This window comes from Equus quagga, chromosome 9 (assembly GCF_021613505.1).
Source record: "Equus quagga isolate Etosha38 chromosome 9, UCLA_HA_Equagga_1.0, whole genome shotgun sequence".
NCBI classification, from domain to species: domain Eukaryota; kingdom Metazoa; phylum Chordata; class Mammalia; order Perissodactyla; family Equidae; genus Equus; species Equus quagga.
Genome location: NC_060275.1, coordinates 90,339,223 through 90,354,549, shown reverse-complemented (window position 1 = coordinate 90,354,549; position 15,327 = coordinate 90,339,223). Strand labels below are relative to the sequence as shown.

At 42.5% G+C, this 15,327-nt stretch overlaps 1 protein-coding gene across 4 annotated transcripts in view; it reads left to right on the top strand.

Annotated features, from left to right (window-relative positions):
• The window catches only part of OSMR (oncostatin M receptor), a 60,458-nt gene that overhangs the window by 22,637 nt on the left and 22,494 nt on the right, over positions 1–15,327 (top strand). For all 4 annotated transcript variants that reach the window (XM_046670978.1, XM_046670977.1, XM_046670975.1 and 1 more), the window contains 4 exons: positions 3,236–3,407; positions 5,555–5,827; positions 7,144–7,276; positions 7,818–7,969. In XM_046670978.1, the coding sequence (XP_046526934.1) occupies positions 3,236–3,407; positions 5,555–5,827; positions 7,144–7,276; positions 7,818–7,969 (730 nt within the window). The remainder of the gene's footprint in view (positions 1–3,235; positions 3,408–5,554; positions 5,828–7,143; positions 7,277–7,817; positions 7,970–15,327) is intronic.

The following is a 15,327-nucleotide window of genomic DNA, read 5'->3' as shown; positions in this document are numbered from 1 at the left end:
CCCCCCCCCCATTCTTTATTTTTCTAACAGGCAGTTGTTCATATCTGTTTTCACCTTTGATTCATAGAATAATTCTCTTTTCAAGGTAAAGCAGCTTGTGGAACCTACTCTGTAACCTACTAAGGCCCAGGAACTTGGAGGTAGAATTTTACCTTGTCCATTGTGTTGTCCCCATAACACCAGCCCAGCCTGACCGCAAAAGAAGAGAAAACCAAGGCACAGAGAGGTTTGATGTGCTCAAGGTGACAGAGCCAGGGTATTATCATTCTTCACTCCCGTCCCCAGACAGGGATGATGGCCACATGCAGCCTCCCCGGGTCTTCAGTGGCCATGTGTCCCAGAACAGACTATACCATGGGAAGCCGTTGTCTGAACCTCTCAGGCCTGAAGACTAGGAGACATGTAAGATCCCCTGCCTGTTAAGGGGGAGAAAGCCAGCCAAGAGAGGCCGCATTTGTCTCGCCCATAATCTCGCTTTCATAGGGCAGCTCCCTGTAATGCAGTCCTGACAGGGCACCCTCCCTCATGCCGAGAAGGGGCAACATCTAGACTCATGTCTCAGATTATTGTGTTCCCAAATCAGCCAAAGGAAAAACATCGTGATCCAGGTGCTTACAGCTGGACCAGGGACGCTGAGCCATCTCCCAGATGGCGCCGGCCACTCAGAGCCCTGCTGGCAGCTGCGTCACATGGTCTCACCTTGGGCTGGCTTCTGCCCTCAACCTTTCCACCCACGTGCTGTATGTTTCTGTCAATGGCAGGGGAAGGCAGAGTAGAGTAACAACAGCTCAATCTTGGATGGGGGCCTGGGGCGTGAGTCAGTGAGGGATAAGCTCACGCCTCAGGAACGAGTCAGTGACCTCAGTTGGACTTCTGTGTATATGTATGTGCCAGTTTCTTGTGACTTACTTGTGTCTGCCAGGGCCAAATTAAACTTGCCACTTCAAGTCATGAACACAGTCCAAACACAATTCATCACATTTATAAAATCGCTGAATTGATGCATTCAAGGGAACTTTTATCTCCTCCATTACAAGGCTATAAACACCACAAAGCACAAGTTGTGGTTAGACAGAATCCACACAAATGGTATCTGAGAAAAATGGAGCCCACTGCATACCAATGACCGGATGAAATCATTCAGCACATAGTTGTAGACTGTGGGCCCAGGTCCGGGCATTATTCAAGGCATTGGGTCTCTCGGTGCTGAGCAAAAATGAGGAGGCAAACACACAAATAAGACTATCCTAGACGTGAGAAGTGCGATTCAGGTCGCTGACGAGGGGCTGTGGGGTTGGGGTTAGGCCTGACCTTCTCCAGCAACTTGGGGGAAGGGCTTTTTGAGCCAAAATTTGAAAGATTAGAAGCTAATTTAGCATGAAGGGTGGAGAAGAGTGTTCTGGGAAGATCCAGTAGGTGTGAGCAGAGGCCCTGAGGGAAAACGACTGTGACCTTTCAGGCCTGAAAGCACAGAGCAGGTGGGGTAGGCGAGACGGTGGAGCGGACCGCACAGGACGGACCACACAGGACACTGAGGGTCATGCTCAGGTTTTGTTTTTATCCTGAGAGCATTAAGAAGAAGGGGACTGACTGACAAGAGCTGATTGGAAGTTTTAAGGAAGCCCACTCTGGCTGCACATTGGAGAGAAGTTGGGAGCACTGGAGAAGGCAACGTGTGGCTAGTATGAAGCAACCTGTGGGGTCCAGAGGAGAGGTGCCTGGACTGGGTGGTGACAGTGAGGACGAGAGAAGTGGCTGAATTCGAGAGAGATATGAGAGGTGAAATCCAGTCTGTGTCTTCTGACGTGATAGTGAGGTCACCATTATTGACGTAGTTCCTTTTTTTTTTTGGTATTGACTCTTAAATTAAACAATATTTAAGCAAAATGTAGTTAAGATTGCTCATGTTCAATAGTGAAAATTGCACGGATCAGGACTTGTAGTTAAAAAAATACATTTGTAATCTAGAAATAAAGGAATGCAATAAATTGAAATAAAATATAAGCGTTTTAAAAACCGGAGCTCAGCCTAGAGTGAAATGGACCTGCGTGATTGGATGCTGCCCAGGGGGACTGAGGCGTTGCCACTCCAGTCTGTGTTTGCTTCTGCCATGGGCGCTGTTTAAGGTTAGAAACCTGGGAAGGGGAAGGCACAGAAGGAAGGCCTCCAAGTTTGCCGGCTCCTGGTTGTGTGTGACTTGTGTGTTGCCCCATCCTCTCCACTGTAGGACTTGGCAAGGACCCTTAGAAACATGGATGCAGACTCAGTTTTCCCCAGGAAGTGCCAGGTCTTTGTTGTCTCCATCTCCCAGCTGTGGGGGCAGAAAGCGGGCATCCTGGAGGGCCCACTGAGGAGCATGAGGGCCTGGAGCTGTGGGGCCCACGAAGAAGAGTAAAGCACAGGCCCTGCAGTCTTGGGGCAGGTTGGAGTCCGATTGTAGATGGCCTTCAATGACATGGTAAGGTGTAAAGGAGCCATTGAAACAGGGTGAATTAGAGAATGAAAATGCCAGTATCTTATAAAAATTAAGACTAAAGTCTGTGCTGGAAGACCAAATTGTAGTTCAACTTGGACAAACTCCCCGGGAGCTCAGTGTAAGACGATCCTATGTGGTTGACATCTTTGGAGACTAAAGATTCTGACAGATGGCGCTCAAGGGAGGAAGATGGTCCATGTGGCCCTACATCTGAAAAGACAACAACAAGAACAGAAACCAAGGGAGTCATAGAGAGCCATCTGTTGACTCCTGGGAGACAGTGGAACTCCTGGGTACCATGAAGAGCTGCCTCATCTACTGAGATTTGGCCAGCTTGATCTGACTCTGGCTGAAACTGAATATAAAAAAATACTCACCAATGCTGCTTATTTTTAAAAGCTGACACAATTAATTCTCTAGTTTACAAGAATTTTCCAGCAGTCTCTATGTGACCAGCACTGTGCGTACCTTCTGTCTCTGACTTGAGTAGCTTCTATTTTCTCTCTCACTTGCTCCACTACCCCTCTGGAATTGGACAGCCAGAGAGAATGAGAGACGAGTTTTCCAAAATCAGGAGGCTTTGTCTGGTTCCTTGCTGAGACATCAGAGCACAGGAAGCTGGCTGGTTAAGAACGGGCTGTCCTTGCACATGTTGTAGAGTTGCAGTGGGCTCTTAGATGAGTGCTTTAGGATCAGTCCAGTCAAGGCATTGTCCAGGGCAGCATGACTGCGTTTACAAATTTTTCTCTTTATTTCTAGGACTACTATAGCACCACTGTGAAGTGGAACCAAGTTCTGCAGTGGAGCTGGGAATCCGAGCTCCCTTTGGAATGTGCAACACACTTTGTAAGGATAAGGAGTAGGGTGGACGATGCTAGGGTTCCCGAGCCGAGGTTCTGGAGCAACTGGAGTTCATGGAAGGAAGTAAATGGTAAGCAGCGAGGTGATAAAAGAGGGTAAGGGCTTACTACGTAATATTATTTGGGGATCAATAGTCAAATAATGGAAGTCCTTTTTGAGGAACTCTGGGTAGACACCGACATTGTTTTCCTTTGGCTCCTGTAGGAACTAAAATGCATGGGAGCGAAACTTGCCAGTGGGAAGTAGATGTCTGAGGATTTGCTTCTGAATTTATTCATTGAGATAATTATGAAAATTCAGGCATTTTGTATTTACTCTTCAAACGTGAAGCATGTTCATTATAGAATACTCAGTGAAGACAGCAGGACATAAATTGCACATATGTTTATATTAGAACAACACAAAATGTGTATGCGTCTAGAGCAGAAGTTGGGAAGCTCTTTCTGTAAAGGGTAAGATAGGAAATATTTCAGGCTTTGCAGACCCTATGATGTCTGTCGTAGCTATGTAACTCTACCACTGTAGCATTAAAGCAGTCATAGGCAACATGTCAACGAATGATGTGTTCCAATAAAACTTTATTTACAACAAGAGACAGTGGGGTGGAATTGGCCCATAGTTTGCCAATCCCTAATGTAGAAAGAAGGGAGGGAAATGTGGAAAGATGAAAGCAGCTTTTCATTTGAGTAATGGGATTATGGATAAATATGTTTTAAATCACTCATTTTTCATTATTTAACTTTGTTGTAAATAGAATTTAAAGTGGGTTTGCCAGCCATCTCTTATGTCTCAGTTAAGCTCTGGGCCAGTTCTAAAGCAACGGCATTTGGCTTTCTCAAATATGAACCCTGCCAGACTATCTGAAATTCTTGCCAATAGAACCATTCCTTTATGAAGCATTTGTGCAAATGTATTAACTCAAACTGATAACACGTTAACCCCTGAGTAGCCTAGTGATTAGTTTAAGACTAATAATAGAATTAGGTGTACATTCTAGTCACTATTTTAAGCACTATCCATATTAATTTATTCTCACATCAGCCCCATGAAACATGCATTATTCTTATCCCCACTTCACAGATAGGGAAACTGAGGCACAGATCGCTTAAAGAATCTATATAAGGTCAGCAAGCAGTAGAGCTGGAATTCCAGTCCAGCCATCCTGGCTCCAGAGGCCATGCTCTTAGCATTACATCCTACTGCTGAAAGAGGGACACACATAAAAATAGAGGTTAAAAAGATAGTAAGAGAGAAATAAGGTCCATAATAAACAGCTTTGATAAAACGGACTAGATTTCTCAAAACTATAACCTCCAAATGTACTCAAGAATAAATGGAAAACCTGATTATTCCTAACCCCTAAAGCACTGGTTCTCAACCATGGTTGCACCTTAAGATCACCTGGGCACCTTACTCTGCCTGGGTGACATTAGTGACGGAAATTTCAGTGGCCTGGTGGCTCGGCAGCCAGACTGCTGCAGGCTGAGTGAGCAGGGGGGAGATGAAACCTGAGCACTAAGTGTAGGCAGCTCCTTCAGGGAGGCCCCCTGTGGAGGAGCGGGTGGCAGGAGGCAGGCATGGGGAGGACTGTGGATTTGCTTAAAATGGGAGAGACTTAAGGATCATATATGCTAAAGGGCCGTGTAAAAGGAGAGACTGAAACAAAAGGAGATATTCAAGTGACTGGCGTTTCTGAGAAGGTGGGAAGAAATGTGACCTATGATACAATTTAGAGATTATGAGGGCATGTGGCTTTGGAGCTGGGCAGACCTGACGAGTATGAATGTGGCTTTACCCCTTGCTGGCTGAATGAACATGGGCTCAGTCCTACCTGTGCATTGTTGTAAAGTGGGAAGGATGATGTGAGATAATGGACATGCCACTTATCACAGGGCGTCACTCATGCCTCAGCTCAACAGAGAGCAGCTACAGCTGTCATGATAACCAAACACCAGCAATAATACAATAATCTGTAGTGGTGACAGTCACGGCGCTGTCTTTGGTAGTAAGAACAGCAGCGGTATTAGCGTTAAAATGGGAGCTACGGTACAAAGGATTGTTTTGCAGGCAGCAAAGTTTATAGGTTTGCTGTAGAAATTTAGCCTCCTGTTTTCTCCAGGAGGTGGAAAAAGCAAAAGTTACAGTCTGAGAGTGAGACAGGTAGGGGGTGGTTTGAATTTTGAGTGAGATTCTGAGCTGTCTGTTTTTATCTTGCAGAACGGAATTCTCTTGGACACAAAGCATCGTCTGTTTTCCCTGTAGATAAGCTGGTGGAAGAAGGCTCCAATGTCACCATTTGTTACATTTCTAGGAGCCATCAAAATAACGTATCGTGTTATTTGGACGGTGTACGGATGCATGTTGAACAACTTGATCCAAATGTGTCTGCATTCCACGTGAATAATGTTGCTTTCGTTAGGGAAACAGGAACAAATATCTTTTGTGAGATGGACCCTAAAGATGACGCAGGCACTGTTCTCTTTGTCTCAAGTAAGTATGTGCACGCTCTGTGCCCTCTCTTCCCATTTCCTATGGAATAGGTGGAATCTTCTTGACCAGAAGACAAGTAAACATTTCCCTCATGATCTCAATCTTCTTTTGTTTCCCAAGTCTTTTAGGAGAGTATCTGGAAAAGATACCCTGAAGCAATACTTCCAGGATTTCCTGTTGTTCTCTTGTCCCTACTGACAATTTTATTCCTAGAAACCGACAGCATTAAGAAGGAGAAAGTTCAGGTCATGACCTGGACCACTGAGAAAATATCCTGCATTCCTTTAGCCATACTGGAATTACCACAAGATGGCAGAGGGAGGAGAGGGGCTGCAGGTGGACGACCCCAGAGAGGTCCCCAAGGTCGTGCCCAGAAGACCAGGGTTGGAATCCTCTTCCTGTGGCTGGGCATGCCATCTTGGCCAAGTTTCCTAGCCTCTCTGAGGCAGTTTCTGCCTCCGTGAAATGGAGACAAGGGTGGTGGTTGTGAGGATTACTGAACATGGCCCCAGTACGCTAGCTGCACAGAGCAGGAATTCAGCAGGTGGAGGCCATCACTGTTCTTAACTGGGTGTGGAAAATGTCAGGTGCCTCCATTTTTATGTAGGTATGTGTGCTCATGCCCACTGGCCTCCTGTGCTTTGTCTTGAGACCTCCCTTCCCCTTCACAGTGGGGTGATAACTGTGACTCCTCCCTCCCTGCTTCTCCTGCCAAAGGCCTTCTCCAGTCTCCTGAACACTCAGTTCACATGTGGCTCTTGGGGTGTGGCCTCTAAGAATAGCAGTGACTCTGGGGACTTGGAGGTGTGGCACCAGTCCTTGGAACTCTCAGTTCCCACCTGCTGAGTTTAGAAGCTTCCCGAAATCTGACTGATTTCCTGGCGTCCCAGGCACAGCCCCCAGGCTCTCTGTAAGCCACAGCATCTGGGATGAAACACCCTGCACTTCTGCTTCCTGTTATCCGTTCTTTCTTTCATTCTCTTGGTCTGTCTCTCATTAGCCACACTTATTGGGTGCCTACCAGCGGGCCCTGGGGATACAGCTTTCATCAGATAGGCACAGTGCAGACCACTTGCAGAACACCGACCACCCGTCTCCCACGATACCCCAGAAAGGCATAAGGGAAGGGAGGAGAAGGGGCCAAGATGGCGGGACGCCTGAAATGTGACTTTTGAAGCTGCCAATGTGAAGGCTTCCATTTATGTGATGAGAGTGACTCCACTGCCTCAGACCCCAAAGGGAACTTTCCATTTTGGTTGCCTTTCAATAAAGGGATTTAACGAGGTCTTTCGTCTGATTTTCCTTTGTATGGACAGAAGTACTTGAGGAGCCCAAGGACTTTTCTTGTGAAACCCAGGACTTCAAGACTTTGCATTGCACTTGGGATCCCGGGAGCGACACTAGCTTGGTTAGGAAACAGCCTTACCAAAGCTACACTTTATTTGAATCGTAAGTCAGCTCTGGTCACGTTACTGACAGATCCTTCCTTGTTTAAAGTGCTTGTGACAACATAACCAAAGCCCCGTTTAGATGTGGCAAAAAGTTGGAGCAACTATTTTAAAATCACCCTGCCAGGGTCAGAAAGAACTCTTTAAGTGGTCACAAGTGTATAATTCTTTCTTCCTGAGTTTTGGTAAAGGAAAATGTAGCCCCCAAATAATAAGAAACATAGTTAATGGTGAATCTTGATGTGAAAATAGTTCCATATGGTGATCTGGGTCTACTTAATTTCTGACTTTTTAAGAATATCCAAAGTAAATTAAGAAGAATTCTCACCACTCGTGAGGGAGAGTCAGCAATTCATCATTGCACATTTAACCACATAAATCAAATTCGTTGAAACAGTATTTTCATTATTGGTGTTTGTTGGTGATGGATCCATGCTGTTGTGTGAACATGGTTCTAAAGCCCCTGAGTGTGCCCCAAGGCATACAGGGATGCTTTGACAAAAGTGTAAACCCTGAAATTATTGTTTTGGTTTTTTTTAAAGATTTTCTGGGGAAAAGAGACTTTGTGAACACAAAAACTGGTGTGATTGGCAAATAGCTCAAGACTCACAAGAAATGTATAACTTCACACTCGTGGCTGAAAACTACTTAAGGAAGAGAAGTGTCAATATTCTTTTTAACCTGACTCATCGAGGTGAGACTAGAGTGTCATCGTCCACTGTGGTTACTAATCTATCTTTGTAGTCTATTCATTGTCAGTGCTGCGGAGTATTTCATTGTGTAAATATACAATGTTTTATTCATGTTTCTCCTTTGGTGAACTTTCAGATTGTGTCAAGGTTTTTGCTTTTGGGTACAGTGTTAATATGAGCATTTTTATACATGTATCCAGTACACATCTACAGTTTTTTTGAGTATATACCTAAGAGTGGAATTGGTGAGGACATAGGAACTAATGAGAAAAATGTCAAATTATTTTCCAAAGTGGTTGTACCAATATATTGTCGACTTAGAAAAACGAGACTACTGCAAAACAAAAGGAGAGCATTTGTCTGGGGTCTTAGAGTTGGAATTTGGGGAACACAGGTTCTGGTAGCTGCCAGAAAAGTGTCCTCCTGAGTAGTAAAAGTCAGGAGTTTTTGTTAACAACAAGGAGAGCCCAGAACAATTACCTTAGTCATTTGTTAGGGAGGATAAATTTATGTTACAATTCAGTAGCACACTCAAGGACATCTTCTTGTCACCAGAAAAGGTAGGGTTTTGTACAATCCTTCAGAAATTCCTTTTCCTCAGCACATAACTCCCTTTTGGCAAGTCAGCAAGGTCAGCACAGGTTCTTTTTTTTTTCGTGAGGAAGACTCGCCCTAAGTTAACATCTGTCACCAATCCTCTTCTTTTTGCTGAGGAAGACTGGCCCTGAGCTAACATCTGTGCCCATCTTCCTGTATTTTATACATGGGATGCCTGCCACAGCATGGGTTGATAAGTTGTGCATAGGTCTGTGCCCAGGATCTGAACCTGTGAACCCTGGGCTGTGGAAGCAGAATGTGCAAATTTAACTGCTGTGCCTCCAGGCAGGCCCCCCAGTTTCATGTTTTTAACAAGATGGAATCCAGAGTACAAAATGGAGTCAACTCCATTCCACTGTTGTCAACTCATTCCACATTTCCCCTTTGGCTCATGATTTTTCCAGAAGAAAACATCAACAGAGCAACATTAGTCCCTGGAGGCCAGAGTGGTTTGGCTACCTGCTCTGGTTCCATCCAGTCCCTCGGTGGGGGAGTCTTGTGAAAGAGTCAACAGCAATTTCCTCTAAATCTTTGGATCCACAAAATCCATCTTGATGAAAAGCATCTAACATGGTCATCCGAGCAAACGTCAGCTGAGCCATTGAGTGAGTTACAGCAGAGGGTGCAATTTTTAGTAAGGACTTGATTAACATGATGCATGTTATTAAGAGTAACAACAATCATCTATTTTGTAATACTGTGTTAACCATGACCCTGTTCCTCCTGGTAACCAGCAAAAGAGATTGAAATAATCCCTAAGTCCTGGCGTGTGTCCTATTTCAACCAATAAGTTGATAATTATCCTTTATTGTTTTTAATTCTTGTGTCACCTTGTCACATTGGTTAACGTAAAACAATATTCTTCTCCTAATAGGGTACAGATTCCTCCTTGTTGGGCTGTTAAGATATCTAGTGCCCTTCTAATTTGTAGGACAAATTGTGGCAGGCTATCAATTTGGCTTTCTTGATTTTCAGATGCTTGAACAGAAGCCTTGAAAGTAGTGGCCGTGACAATAGAAAGGTTGTAGATCGCTTTCAGTATGTAGGAGAGTAGATAAAAAGAGTTCTCCCAATAGGATCATTAAGAGAAAAGTAGGAAGGGAATAAGAAACTGTTCAGTGAGAGAGGATATACAAAATATAGAGGCCTGGTCCAGAATCTAGGGAAAGCCGTCCGCTGCAATTCCCGGAAGTCTCCAGTGGCTGTGCAGGTCCAGTCAGGGTTTGGTGCTTTTTTTCAGGGGGGACGTGTGAATCCGAGAGTCTGCTCCTTGGAGTTTGGTGGTGCAAGGGTTGGTTAACAGTACTCCATAAGGTCCCTTCCAGTGAGGTTGGAGCGAGTCTTTCTAAAGGTGTCTTTTCTAGTAGCTGAGAGCTCTGGGCTGCAGATTATGAGTCTGCTGTTTTTGTCTTCCAGGAGCGCACTGTGGAAAGGTTATTCTACCACAATATGAGGATTCTCTGTGGATTTGATTAAGGCTTTGCAAAACTGGAGTAGGTCCCCTTTCCTCAGCCTTGGATCAAAGGAACCAGGGGCTGGGGGCAGTGGGCATCTTGTTATAAGGAGAACAGATTCTTACTGAACTTATGCAAATACATATATTGTCATGAAAAATAAGAATATTTAATAAGAGTTTCAGAATTCTGGAGGGATCAGGAGGGGGAAAAAAGATAAATGCTTCAGCTTTTGTTGCAAAGATACACTTTTCTAAATTGTTGTAAATCATAGATAGCTTAAAGGAGAGGCGAGAAAGGGGTCTTTTACATCTGGAAAACAAAACATCAAAGCCGTCAGTTTCCCAATAGGATTTTAGAAATTCCCGCCCAGTTCAGTGTTATGATCCTAAAGTTATCAAAAACCTGAATTCAAGAGTACTTGTCAAAGTCTTTTCTATGAATCTCCTTGAAGATGAAGTACTTTTGCAGGCACAATTTTTGCCAAAGCATCAGAGTAAAACAATAAATATCTATAAGTAATTAAGAAGCTTAAAAATGCCCATTATTAAAGATCTGTTGAGAGTTCCTTATAATGCAATTGACAAGGGAATTTGGTTATTTTTATGACATACAACATTTGAAGATGATAATTGGAGTTAGGATTGATAACATGATATTAGGACATATCAGAGTTCCGTGAATTTTACATAATTTCTGGAGCACTTATAACATATACCTTTAGAGACACAATGTAAAGAAGGCTTTGTATTACTTCTTATTTGACAATGGTTCCCATATAATTTAGCATATCAAATAAGGCTAATTAGAGGCCGGCCCACTGGAGTAGCAGTTAGTTCACATGCTCCACTTTGGTGGCCCAGGGTTTGCGGGTTCAGATCCCAGGAGTGGACCTACACAGTGTTCATCAAGCCAGGCTATGGAGGCGTCCCACATACAAAATACAGGAACGTTGGCACAGATGTTAGCTCAGGGACAATCTTCCTCACCAAAAAAAAAAAAAAAAAAAAGTCTAATTAGTTTAATCTCTCTCAGATCAAATAAACTTTATTTAGAGTTTGATTTTTTTGGGAAATCTGTCAAAAAGTATCAAAAAGGTTTTAAAATATTTGATAAAATAGGACCACAGATTTTTTTATGAAACAATACTTAAGTATTCATTTAACCAAAATAATGAAGAGATTTTAAAGGCAAATACAGAAAATTACGTAGTTCTAAGCAAAACCCAGCTCTTTTAATATTGAGAAAACTCAGTTTTTCTATGTAATCGAACACCTGGTAAAGACAAAACACAGTATCTTGGTTTCCTATGCAGATGACATTAAAGGTAAAGAAACTTTGTTTACAATTTCGTGTTAAGAGCAGATCAATTATCTGAAAAGACTGTCATTTATTGTAGAAAAAAACCAAATTCTGATTTTGCACTGTGCACTTTTGATATTAAAATTTACTTTTAAATAAATTCATTTTAGTGTTAGCCAGCTTGACCACACATTAAAATGTCTTCTTAAAGATTCTTTTTTCACAGACCTTGTACAAGTTTCTATGTCTATTTAGGTTTTATCCTATCTTTTTCTTTCTTATTTTGGAACAATCATTTTATTTTAGGACAAAATTACTCACTTGTTTTCCTTTAACAAAAATGCATCTTTATTCTTCATACCTTCTCTTACTGAAAACACATATCCTACTTTCCTTGTCTACTTTTTGTATATAGTTATTTTCTTAATTTCAAAGACTCACAAAGTTTATCTAGAAAAGAATTGACACAAGGCAGTTGTTACAGAATAATTACAGATTTTACTCTTAGCAAATTGCTTAATTGCCTATATGTTGCATTAAATGAATATAAACTCCTACATAACATAGGTAAAATAAGCCATACGCTTTTTGGAAATTACAGGACGAGATTCACTTGTTCGACAGGTTCCTCCTGACATTACTCTGCTAAACTGGGAGTGATAGACAGGTGGAGGCAATAAGGTCTCCACATTATTACTGAAGAGGGTGACTCTAAGTGGAGTGGGCAGAATAAAGATTTGAAAGATGGAACAACAACTTCTAAACTGATGGAAGAGCTATAAATATCTGGGAAGCCATCACTGGAATTCTCAGCCTTGCAAGTAGTCATAAGAAATGGGGGAAGTTCTTTTAAACAAAGATCGCTGCCTGGCTGTAGATCTGAAAAGACAAGGCAACAAAGGATGAGCCTGTCAGAGAGTGATCCCAGCGTGGCCTTGAGGAGTTATCATTGGGTGTGTACAGGCCAGAAAGGGTGGTGGTTCTTGTATTGGCCTCTCCATCTGGCCACATGGACCCTTCTGTGGCTTTATTTACTGTGGTACAAGAGCAGTGGCTTTCAAACATGTTAGATCATTCCACAGCAAGAACTATGGTTTATATTATGTTCCAGCATATACCTACGTATATAAAAACCACATAAGTAACTGAGATAAAATTGAACAAACTGACATGTATTTCCTATGTTTAGTATATGCCATACATGCATTCTATTTTTCATTTTATGAAATTATTTTCTTTTATTTCTATGTATAATAAACTTATAATAAATTTATCTATGAATTATGGATAAAATTGAAGATGTATCTTATCCATATGTCTATAGTAAATTTAGATACCATGTACATTTTCTGTTTAAATAAATGTTAATCATAATTTGTCAATGGTCTGTGACCATAGTTTGAAAAATAAGAAGTTACAGTAAATCTTTCCATAGTAGGAGCGAGCTCTCCTGAGAATGCCATTGCTTCTCATCTTTCAAAGGGGCACCTACTACTTTGCCTGCACTCTCTCAGCATCAATGCACACAGTTTGCGTAGAGTTAATTTTTGTTTATTACTCTAAGTGTTCTGACATTTCTCTTTGGTTCATTTTGGATTCTCAGCTCTTTTTCCAACTTTTTAAAAACTATTTGTAATCTTTGCTTTCCAGTGAAAACTAGGAAGCAAGCAACTGTGAACTATCATGTATTAGCATCCTGTAGTAGATTGGCAAACCCGTGAACACATTTCATAATTTCTACAAGCATATTTCTCTGTACTGCAAACTTTGCAATGTGGCATAAAACATGTCTATTGATAGACCCAAATATTATCTGTGAGAGGTTTGGAATCCTCTTGTTTAAGGGTGCCCCGTAAGATGGACTTAACTGAAATAAAAGTTCCCCAGAATAGCCATTACAGTTCCAAATCATCCAAAATTCACCCATTCCACTTGCTTAGTTTTAGATCTCTTATTTTCTAACCACGCATACAAATAAACTACTTTAGATATTTCAGATGAGCCCCCCTGGGGCCAAGCAAGTTTTAAATCATCCTTGGTATACCAGTGCCATTTCCCTAAAAATCTACACACAAGTGGTTCATAATTTTTAAACATAAATCCAGCAGGAGCCCCAAATGGGGTTTGATTCCGCACAGGAGTCCTAGACTGCGTACTTCCCACTACAAGTATGTACTCACCAATAAACAGTTAATTCTCTTAAACTGCCTCCAAAAGACACCCAGAATGAAAGCCGGAGGTGAGAGGTTCAGGACCGAGAGACACTCACCACCTGGGCCCGAGATGACAGCATAAGAGGCTCAGACAGGTATCTTGCTTGAAACCGATGGCAACACTGGAAACAGGTGGAAAGTTGCCTTGGATCCCACATTTTTGACACCAAATATGTCAACTTAGAGAAAAGAGACACCTGCAAAACAAAAGGAGCGCGTTTATTTGAGGTCTTAGAATTCTAATTCAGGAACACATGTTCCGGCCGGCAGCAGCCAGAAAAGTATTCCCCTGAGGAGTAGAAGTCAGGAGTTTTGTTAGCAACAAAGAGAGCCCAGAACAACCATCTCATTTGTTTGTTAGGAAGGATAAATTTGTTTCAGTTCATTAGCTTACTCGAGGATATCTTGTTAGCAGAAAAAGTCATTCAGAAAGTCCTTTCTCAGCAAATAACTCCATTATGGCAAGTCAGCAAGTCAACACAGTTTTCATATTTTTAACAAGATGGAGTGCAGGGTACAAAATGGAGTCATTGTTGTCAACTCATTCCACAATATTCTCTCTAAGTTGATATTGTCACCCTTTTCACTTTTGTCAATTGAATGGGTACAAAATGGTATTTCATGATGGTTTTGATCTTGATCTACACATCCTTGAAGTTGAATATGTCTTCCTATGTGTTGACCACATCTGTTTCCTCTTTTATGAAATGCAGAGTCTTTATGTATGTTGTTCACTTTTTCTGAAATACTCTTTCTTCTACTTTTACCTTCTTAATTCCTATACATCTTTTTTAGATTTCAGCTTAATCATCACTTCAGTCAGTCAACTAGTTAGAGTGCCACCAGGGTAGCAGGCTCAGGGGAGCCAGGAGTGAACAAAATTGAGGAACTGCCCCAATGAGCTTATATGCTAGAGTGTGTTGAGGACAGAGTTGAGAGTGGAGACAGACAGTAAACATGTAAACAAGTCAATAAAATCACTTCAAGCGTTGATAAGTCCCGTGAAGAAGATAAAATTCGGGTAATGGTGTAGAGAGTGCGTGGGATGCTACTTCAGTTGGGATGAGGAAGTAGAAAACATCTAGGGGAAGAGCATTTGAAGCAAAAGCAACAGGATTTGCAAAGGTCATGGGAGGGGAACATGCTCTGGGTGTTTTGAAGGACAGAAAGAATGTCCTTGTGTCTTCACTGTGAGAGAAAGGTGCTGCCCACGAAATGAATACTCGAACACCGGTTGCTGTGTAGTCTCCTCTCGAGTTTCTCGAGCTCTTTATTCTTATAGCCTCTAAACAAAGCTGGCCTTTTCCCAAAGCAGTGAGTCAGCGACCTAAGCCTGCGCGACCATCCCACAATAATGACCTTTCCCCTACACATCTGTTTATAACAGGTTCCTTCATAATGTTTCAAACTCCCAAGGCCCCAGGCTTGTTCCTTTTGAGGAACTGATAAAACACCCTTGTTTGCAAGCAATGTTTTCCCTGGGGCCTTGTGAGTTCACCAGGCAGAACATTCTGTTGGCAGAAAAGTCCAGCCAGCTTTGTGGATGCCTCGCGTGCAAGCACAACCACATTTCATGCCAGGTCTCCTTCAGAAAGGAGATTGGATTGGGAGGCAGAGTCAGGCAGCAACTGTGGAATGGGTAAGACACTTGGGTTGGAAGGTGTTAATCAGGACAGATAAATGATGTGGCTTATGCTGTAGAAAAGGATCACTCAGGTGGGACTGGGGGTGGTGGTGAAGGTGGAGACAGGGAGTTGGTTTGGAGGCTGTTGCAGTAGTCAGTCAGAGACCCTG